The sequence below is a fragment of the Phasianus colchicus genome, chromosome Z (genome assembly GCF_987193195.1).
Source record: "Phasianus colchicus chromosome Z, bPhaCol1.hap1.1, whole genome shotgun sequence".
Classification (NCBI taxonomy): domain Eukaryota; kingdom Metazoa; phylum Chordata; class Aves; order Galliformes; family Phasianidae; genus Phasianus; species Phasianus colchicus.
In genome coordinates, this window is record NC_143476.1 from 82645843 (window position 1) to 82655438 (window position 9596).

Genomic DNA, 9596 nt, shown 5'->3' on the forward strand with positions numbered 1-9596 from the left:
TCTTGATTTTATGTTGTGCTCGGGATTCAAAGAAACCTGAAAAGTAAAACTACACTCTTACCTTCATTTTATAAGGTATAGGGTAAAACAATGAGAAAAGCAGAGTTCCTAATTCTCTAATTTAAGCCAGACATCCTGCAACCTACAGTGGTATTTACAGTTTTGCTAACTGTTGAATGCAAATATGATTTTGGGCTAGCAGTAAATGCAGGGAATTTTAGTACTGTTCTGAGTTCGTGGAATAGTCTTACCAAGGAATAGCTGATATTCCTTACCAGGTTTGATTCTCTACATGCAGAACTGCCCTTAATTTGTCCCCACTTCTGCAATATTTTTTTTTTCTTTTTTTTTTTGGAGTTTTTATCTCATTTTCTTGAAAGATGAGTCTCTTCAGTCTTCACTATAACATAAATAACATAAAACTATAACCATGTGGTTAGAGATTCTGTGTCAGCCTCTGAAATGTATGGCACACCGTCTTGCAATCTCTCTGTCGCAGGCTGGCTCTGCATGTCTTCCATCTGGTTCCCATCACTGAGCTGTCCAAGGTACTGTAGAATTCTCTCTTCATCCCCGCTGACCTTCTCCCCAGCTCTGCCATTACCAACAGCATGCCAAGACTTGAGCAGCAGTCCGAGGTGCTCACCGCTGAACTTAATCCTTGTGAAAACCCTAGCTGTGAATATCCTGTCCTTATGAACCCTTTTTTTGCTCTCTGCCTTTCATTTCTTGGGTCTTTCACATGACTTCAGTATGCAGGAAAGTGCTTTCCCCTCTAATTACAAAGCGCTTCTGCCAATGACATTTTAATGAACTTTTATTCAGTGCAAATGTTCTTTTAGATGCCTTATTTTCTGTTTAGCTTTCCACAGTGTTCTCTTGATCTAAACCTCTACTTTGTTTCCTGGGTGCCTCCTAGAAACTAGCATTTTCTGCTGAGCCAACAGAAGCTGAAAAGGGTATAAAGTAAAATCCAAGAACAGAGTTTTTCTTGCCCTAATATCTTGGCTGCCATGCTGTGAAAAAGAGACTTGTAAATCACTGCTGAAAAGGGTTTGCTTCTGTGCCAGTCATATAGGTGGCATTGACCCAACATCTCCATGAGTTTTCTGAGTCTTTCTTTTTATGAGATGATTCTGAGATGTGACTTGTTCTTTTCCCCTTTTCTTCACTGTGTGAAAATGAGACTTTTCTGCTTTTCTTTTCATCCCTGGCCTGTGTCACCAGTCACTTGGCAGTGGCAATCTTGTGTTGCTTTCTGGTTTCTTTTTGTTGTTGTTTGTTTAGGTTTTTTTGTGTGTGTGTTTTTGTTGTTGTTGTTGGATTGTTGGTTTTGTTGTTCTTCGGATTTATTTATTTTTAATACACAGGATTTCATTGCTTTATTAAGACTGCTTGTAGTTACTGTGACAAGGAGTGATGTTATCTATAATGACTTCTGTGTTGGTTACATAGTGGGTTTGGGTATGTTAAGGTAACCAGTCAATTGGATGGTTCAAAAAATAGCCCATCCCCATTGCAAATGCTGATGAAGCATGCTGAAGGCTTTCCCTGGCAGATAACCTTTGCTGTCAATTGCAGGGGCACCAGGACCAAAAGGAAGTCAAGGAGTTCCTGGGTCACCTGGACCACCTGGACAGCCAGGCCCCCGGGGATCAATGGGACCTATGGGTCCATCTCCAGATATATCCCACATTAAACAGGGCAGACGAGGCCCCGTGGTCAGTATTCTCAGCTCCTCTCATGCACTGATTGAGCTTAGGCCTGCAACCAATCACGTTCTTGTGAACACTTTCTTTTCTGTTGCAGGGCCCACCTGGAGCACCAGGGAGAGATGGCAGCAAGGTGAGGAGAGGTACAATGTACCTTGTGAAGTGCAGGCTTGCTAGATACTCTCTATGCACTTGCAGTCTTTTACCATCTCATTTCCTTTGCTAGGCTGAAAATACTCTGTTGTCCTATCCCTTTGTGTCTTTCTCATGCAATTCTGTCCTTCCCATTCCTTAAATCTTAAAAATAATAGCCCTGTCAGCTGTCAAGCAGCTTTTTTTTTCTTTCTCTGCCACTATTTTGGCTTTTTGAAGAAAAAACATTTTTTCTCTCGCCCATTTCATTACACTGTTTTTTTGTGATCTTCTCTGGTGAACAGGTTTGTTTGCTACCATCCAGGAGAAACATCAGAAGCATCCAGCTTTGCTCCTGCTAGAGCAGGTGGCAATTTCCTGTGTTCCTTCTGGTATATCCCTGGTTCTTCTTGGTATACTTGTTCCCACTTCACTTTGTTTTATTTTTCTGAGCAAGCAAAGTTAGCAAAGTAAGCTGATGATTCTTCATCTGTAGCCAGTAAGGGAATCTTCACAGGTAAACTTTGATTTTTTGGTTACCTTTTGTCACAGCAACTTAACTGAGGTGGTATTGATTACAGGGGGAGCGAGGTGCACCAGGACCAAAAGGGATACCTGTAAGTATCACTCACAGCAATCATTTCTACAGCAAAGTGATGCTGGCTATCAGCAGACCAGCCAAAAGGAAGATAAACTTCTCCTTTGTCAAAATTACAGTGAATTACACTTTACATGCAGAGAAAAGGTCATTGGAAAGAAAGTGATATCCAGTTTTCTTCCAAGCCTGTTGCCTACACACCTCCACCTTCACTAAATGCTACACTGAATGCAGTAAGCAGTGGGACGTGTTAGCTGGCAAAGACATGAGAATACATGCAGAGTGCTAGTTAGCACAGTTCAGCCAACACTCGTGGGAATGTGAGCACTGAAACATTATAAAATCCTGCCTCTCATCTCTCTCTGGAACATGGCAAGCCGTAGGCATTCAGCAAATCATCAAGAGAAGGATGGGGTGTCCGTAATCTGTTTTTAACTGAAATTGATTAAGATGTTGTTTGTCATGGTCTTTTGATGAAATGGATTTTTAGGAGTGTGCAGCAGAGGATCCTCAGTATTGAACAGCAGTCTACTGCGTGAAGTCAGCTAAAAAGAAACAATGGTATTCTGAAATTAGATAGAAACAGGTAGATACTCCCTACATCATAATTACCAGTGAACATTGTAAGTACTAGACAACAGTGGGGTTAATATACTGAAATATCTTCCAAATATCAGCATTCCCCAAAGGATTTTTAAAAGAAATATTACCGATTTTTAATTAGTTATTCTATCAGTTTAATAAGAATTACATGGAGCCAGTATTTCTGTCCTCTTTTCAAGTCTTTGTCTGAAAACGAAACAAAATGAAACAGAACAAAACATCCACAACTTTGCTTTTTGAAAACTGTTTCCTGAGCAAGTGGATTCAGGAAGGGATGTTTAATTTCTGTCAGTAGATATGAAGCAGTATTTTAGTGAATTATTCCTGCAAGGGTAATTATATCAACCCATTTGAAAACTTAAATATGATACGACCATGGCTTGTGACTACAGGGCCCACCAGGTTCGTTTGACTTCCTATTGCTGATGATGGCAGACATCAGAAATGACATCGCAGAGCTGCAGGAGCGAGTGTTTGGACGGAGGACTCATTCATCAACAGAGGAGTTTCCATTACCTCAGGAATTTACAAACTATCATGACACAGTAGATTTTGGATCTGGAGAAGACTACAAACCACGGGCAGCACCCAGAGACTCCAGGATACAGAAGGCAGCCCATCCTTAGCTATGCCTACTGAAAAATAGAGCCCCTCTAGAGATCTTTGTCATAAAAATGCACTGACGATGTAAAATACATATAGGTTATTTCCCATCTTTCTCTTTGCTTTTCCCTAACCATACTGCCTGTACTGTAGCTTTCCCAGTTCATGATGGCCTCCTTGCAGTAATTCTATACCTTCAAGCCTGCACTGTGCATTGTATGTAGTTTATCAGGAAAACCTTCTTAATGTATAGGGCTAGCGTGAATCAGGCAAGAGCTAGCTAATGGGGCAGACAACAGCATCTCATCTGCCTACCTGTGGTTCTGTGTCCAAATGACCCTGTACCTAAATTTTGCGAGGGGAAGAGAGGTGAGAGAGGTAGCTGAACATCATCCCCGAAAGATATCAGTCATGAAAGCTTAGGTTCACATTTATTTATACATGCAAATGAATTATCCTACTGAACACAAGTCTCCAGCTAGTGTCCCCAAGCTTAGGAGAGTGTGAAAAGTGGATCTCTGTTTCACAGCAGAGGCCAGGAGTCACCTTCTATTATGCTTCCCCATGACAGAAAAAGAAATTAAGATGAAGCAGTGATGCTCGTTGATCAAGAAATTATGTGGCTTGCAGTTAATAGAGAATTGTACAGAGACAGTCAAGAAGACATCTTTGTCCTAAACTAACAATACTTTTCCCTTATCGTTCTTTCACTGCTCAGTGTGAAACCCAGTTCTCTTTCTCAGCAGATTCATATTGGATACATTTTCACACAGATGAGCAAAAGAACAGGGAAAAAGCAGGAAAAGCAAGCATATGTCAATCAAGTTGGCTTATTGGCAAGTACAAATATCTCAACCTTGCAGAAAGTCGAGGTTCTGACTTCCTGCAGGTGCTTGTCTTCCTTGGTGAAATGCTAACTCAATTTTACTTGATCCAAGTAAAACTGAGACCAGAGAGAGGCCTCGTTTGCAAAGAGCTTCCATCTGTTTTGTTCCTCTGCTGCATGAGAGCAACCTAAATGGCATTCACAGAACTGGAACACAAGAGTTGCAATGTATTTGGCTGGGTATATGAGGGGTATGGTTAGGTGCAGGAGTGCACATGACAAAACATTTCACATGATACAAGTATAGTTAAGGTCAGGTGCTGCACATGGGATCCTGTATTTGTGAAGAGGGATGAAAGGGAGTGCCCTTTTTTTACACTGGAAAATGGGATGCACAAATTAGATCATACCTCATCGATGATGTATGTTAACTTTTTAATGGGGATTTTCTCAGCTGCTGAGGACTTTACCATGCTTAGAAGATAAAGGAGTATATTAAGCACCAAACTTCAATCTTGTATCTGTGTAGCTGCTACTTCCACAAGATGTTTAGTGCTGGGTCCTGTCCACATCACAAATGCAAAGAAGAATTTATTTTGCCATGTTTTCCATGGCTTGCAAGTTCTAGTAGAATAAATACTGCTAAAAACATACGGAGGTCCTTTTCAGATAATCTGTAAAGTTTTGGATCCCCTTCCATATTCTCTAGGCCAAAAGATAGTTGGTGTAATCCCTACCACCAGAACAGGTCATGTTATATAAACAGCTGGCTGTCTAGACCTTCCGTATCTTTTGTATATTATCTTAAGAGGATTTTCTTCATTCCTGTAATTGTTTCACAACTTTTCACTATCAGTATGCCACAAGCAAGAGCATTAGGTTTAAGAACATTAATGTTCTTAATTCCTCTTCACACTATACGCATATCAGTATTTACACAGCAATGACTAAGCCACCAGTATAGCTAAGGAAAAATGAGTGCTCTCACTCTCCGGTCTTTGGGCTTCTCCTCTGAAAGGACCCCACCCAGCAGCTGGAGATCCAAGAAATCTTATGAAGGAGGTAATGGGGATATCAGTGAGACTTGAGGAAGGAACTTCTGGCCAAAGGAAGGGTGTTCTTACATACAGCAGACTGAAAGAAACTTCTAAGGCAGCATTAGTTGAGGCATGTATGTATTATTTTCTAAATTTCAAAGAGGCAACTGGGTACAAATTATGTAGTTCATGAATATGCAATAAGTACAATTGTTAAATGTCCAATTATGTATTTGTAACTGTTGCAAATTATCTAACTCTTGCATATGTTCACCACTACAACCCATGACCTGCTGGACCAGGTTGAGTTCCACTACAGAATTAGGTTCTGTTTGAACCACCAGATATTGAACAATGAATTAAATGAGTCACTTCCTCCATACTGACTAAATTCTATTGCCCACTGCACACAAGAAGGTGTGTTCTAAAAAAAAAAAAAAAAAAAAAAAAAGGCTCTTATTTGAGTTCTCAGCTCTGCTTTTCTGAATATAGACAAATACCAGTTCTACGGTCTGACAACTGAATTCAGGGGAATGCAGTAGTTGCTCTGCCTTGCATAAGTATTCAGGGAAGAGAAATTCTGATACTGCACCAGAAAAGTAGGTAAAATACATGCCTTGTTGTAAGTGCAGAAAGCTGTCCCACGTTCTTGAGGGCATGAAATAGGGCACATTTTTACATGCCCTTCTGAATGCCTTTCTCAATAACTTCTTTCTATAGTCAGCACCACGTTGTTTGTTTTTTTTTTTCACAGTCCAGAGCTGTTTCTTTCCAGCATACATGCTTCCTCCATAAAAATGGTGAAGGAAAGAGCAACTTGGGTTTGTCCTTGTGCCTCACCTCCTTTCCACAGACTCCTTGCCCCAAAGTGCTGTTGGCTGAGTCCCAGCAGCAAGGAGAAGATGCTGTGGTAAGGACACGTTCACTCCACAGGAGAGAGGAATGCCTCTAGCAGGGAGAGTTCCTCTGAGTAAAGCTGGCTGGGAAGGATCGGCCTTGTGTCTGAGAACCTCTGTGTACACCTTTATCATTTTATTTCTCATTAATTGTATGATAGCTTTCATAACACATTGTATCAGAACCATTTCACTACAGTTTCTAGATGCAGAAGCTCACAAAAATGAAGCTTTCTTAAGCGCACCCAAACTTCTATAAGCACAGATCAGAAGAGTCATCTCCAGTTTTAAGCAGTTACCAGAGAGAGAGAAGAAAGTTATTAGCTTATAAATTATTTATTTCTCTATAGCTCCAAAAGTAATAACCCAAGAAGAATGCAGTAACATCTGTAATCATGTCCAGTTTCGTTACTAGGCTCACGCACATGACAACTTTGTTTTGTATAAATACTATGTATAGTTTTATTAGAAAGAAATATTATTTTGATGTTAAGACATCGAGTTATAAGCAGAAGGATAATAAAGAGTTTGTTATTTTATTAATATTGGAAATATATTTAACAGAAACATTTGCAAGAGTGTGTAGTGATGGGGAAATACTGCTTGTTAAAAGGCTTAACAAAAACATAAACCTTCCAGGGACATATGGGATTAGTCTTCCTTGCAAAACTAGAATACTGACACATAACAATTCTTGCACGGACAGGTTAAACCAGGAAAAGGAGAGGAAAATTGATTGTGAACAGAATTATGACAATCCCTGGAGTTATTTTTGGTCCCGGTTTGAATAACACTTTTCCCATAAGTATTTCAGAGCTAACATGTTAAGCCCCAAAGAAGCAACAAAAGATGGGGTCCAAGAAATTGTTAATTTCACTTAAGATCGACACGTTTGTTCCTATTATGCATTCCAGTAACTATACTGTTCACTTTATTTATATGCAAAATACTAAAATGTGTATAAAATGATCGTGACTTTATGATGTATTCGTAATAACAAAGATATTTTTTCTTACACTGTTGGCAGTTGCTTTTGTTCCATGTAGTTTTGCTTGCACTTGCAGCAGTGACTGGGAGAAACGAGGAGGACGCCTCCTGACGCTGCCTTTCACACCCTGCTGGGAGCTGGGCGATGCGCACAGCCACGGGCGCAGCTCTGGGGGTACGGCGTCCCGTGCTCTGGCAATGAGGCACGTACCCACCTCGGTACGGCTACGGCCTGGCGAGCGCTGCCCCCGGTGCTCTTACCCGCGCTGTCGGCACACGCAGCTAACAGCTACAGAATCATTCAGACCTCTCAGAGCTCCTCATCCAACCCGCCCCGCCTCGCCCACTGCCCGCTCCCTCAGTGCCACATCCCCGCGGTTGCTGAGCAGCTCTGGGGACGCTGACTCCCCCACCTCCCAGCCGCACCGCATCGCCACCGGCGTGCCGCGCTCCACGCTGAGACTACAGCTCCCGGCATGCAACGCGCCCGCGTGAGATGGCTGCGTCGCGCTGTCGCGTCTGTGACGTCACTGACGCGCGACGAGCCCCCTTCCGGTTAGCGCGGCGGCGGCGGCGGGATGCGGCTGTCGCTGGTAGCCGCGATCTCGCACGGGCGCGTGTACCGGCGGCTGGGGCACGGCCCGCGCTCGCGCCTCGACCTGCTGCGCAACCTGGTGACGGCGCTGGTGCGGCACGAGCGCATCGAGGCTCCGTGGGCGCGCGCCGACGAGATGCGAGGCTACGCGGAGCGGGTGAGCGGCGGGGCCGGGCCGCGGTGGGCGGGAGCGCCGGCTGAGGGGCGCTGACGGCCGTGCCCCGCTTCTTCCCCGCAGCTCATCGACTACGCCAAGCGCGGGGACACGGACGAGCGCGCCATGCGCATGGCGGATTTCTGGCTGACGGTAGGTAGCGCCCGGCCCCTCGCCGCCCCCGTCCCGCGGGCCCGGGGCTGAGCGTGCCGTCCCGCAGGAGAAGGACCTCGTCCACAAGCTGTTCAAAGTGCTGGCGCCCCGCTTCCAGCCGCACCCCGGCAGCTACACCCGCATGCTGCACATCCCCAGCCGGGACAGCCTGGACCGCGCCAAGATGGCTGTGATCGAGCTGAAGGGGAACCCCTTCCCACCGCTCATCCGCCCGCGTCGTGACAGCGAGAAGACGCTGCTCAACCAGCTGCTGAAGGGCTGCCGGGAGGACGCCCAGCGGGCTGCAGGCCCCTGAGGGCACCGTGCAGGCATCCTGCTCTGCCCCCAGCATGTCCCACGTGGGCAGCAGGATGGGGCCTGGGGTGAGCTGCCTGTGCATTGGGCAGCGAGCTCGCATCCCGGGGCAGGACACCTGCTGCTCTCCTGGAGCACAGGGGTGGAAGGTGTTTAGGGAGGGCTCAGGATTTATTCCTAGCCTTAAATGATCATAACAGGGGCACAAGCTCAAGGTTTACCTTCACTTTCCTGTGATTTAGTAGCAACTTCACAAGAGAAGGAAATCAAGCTGCGAGCCCTAGTGGTTGATATCCTCTGTGTAAATAAACTACTTTGAAAAGTGAGTTCGTTTCTGCTTGGATTATGTTATTGTGTGCAGGAGTTAATCATTTATTCCAGGCAATTTCTGATCCTGCAGCCCTGTATTCTGGGATAATGTCTCCACATAACTTTATATTCTTTAGAAGCCACTGTGCAGACTTTCAGCGCTGGAAATTCAGAAAAGAATCGAGTTAGCTTCACTGTTCCAGCAGTGCTGACTGTAAACGAGGACAGTAGCACTGAAATTCATAAAAGCAGCAGTACTACAGCAAATTGTATTACTAGAAGGCAACGTGGGCAGGACTAAGCTGTCATTACTGAACTTGGTAGACAGCCTCAGGTGCAGGGTTGTAGGAAACCTCATTATTGTGCTCTTACAGCAAAGGGATAGAGGCAGAACTTTTACAGGCAATAATGTAACAACTTGGAAATACCAAACTTGGAATTGCTAGCTTTGCCCTTAATTTGTTCAGTCCTAGCTGTAGCTTCTAGTTGGGGAAAAGAAATAGACACATTGTGTTCCTTTCTCCCTCTCAGACTACCCAGTAATCTTAGGTAGTGGAATGTTAGCTGAAATGTGTTAACTCACATGAAAGAGTTTACAATTCAGTCATGCTTTCTTCAGAACTCTCCCACAGACCCACTTCTACTTTAATGAAATCCAATGAGAAATTTTAAAAGT

At 44.1% G+C, this 9596-nt stretch overlaps 2 protein-coding genes across 2 annotated transcripts in view; both read left to right on the forward strand.

Annotated features, from left to right (window-relative positions):
* The window catches only part of CCBE1 (collagen and calcium binding EGF domains 1), an 88362-nt gene extending 80938 nt beyond the window's left edge, over window positions 1-7424 (forward strand). The window contains exons 8-11 of the mRNA XM_031609868.2: window positions 1582-1721; window positions 1810-1845; window positions 2426-2461; window positions 3438-7424. Of these exons, the coding sequence (XP_031465728.2) occupies window positions 1582-1721; window positions 1810-1845; window positions 2426-2461; window positions 3438-3671 (446 nt within the window). The 3' untranslated portion in view covers window positions 3672-7424. The remainder of the gene's footprint in view (window positions 1-1581; window positions 1722-1809; window positions 1846-2425; window positions 2462-3437) is intronic.
* Window positions 7425-7567: 143 nt separating this feature from the next.
* On the forward strand, window positions 7568-8937 carry MRPL17 (mitochondrial ribosomal protein L17). The gene is made up of 3 exons (XM_031609869.2): window positions 7568-8146; window positions 8228-8296; window positions 8364-8937. Exons 1-3 carry the CDS (start codon window positions 7973-7975, stop codon window positions 8610-8612), a joined length of 492 nt encoding a protein of 163 aa, XP_031465729.1. The 5' UTR covers window positions 7568-7972; the 3' UTR covers window positions 8613-8937.
* The last annotated feature ends 659 nt before the right edge of the window (window positions 8938-9596 follow it).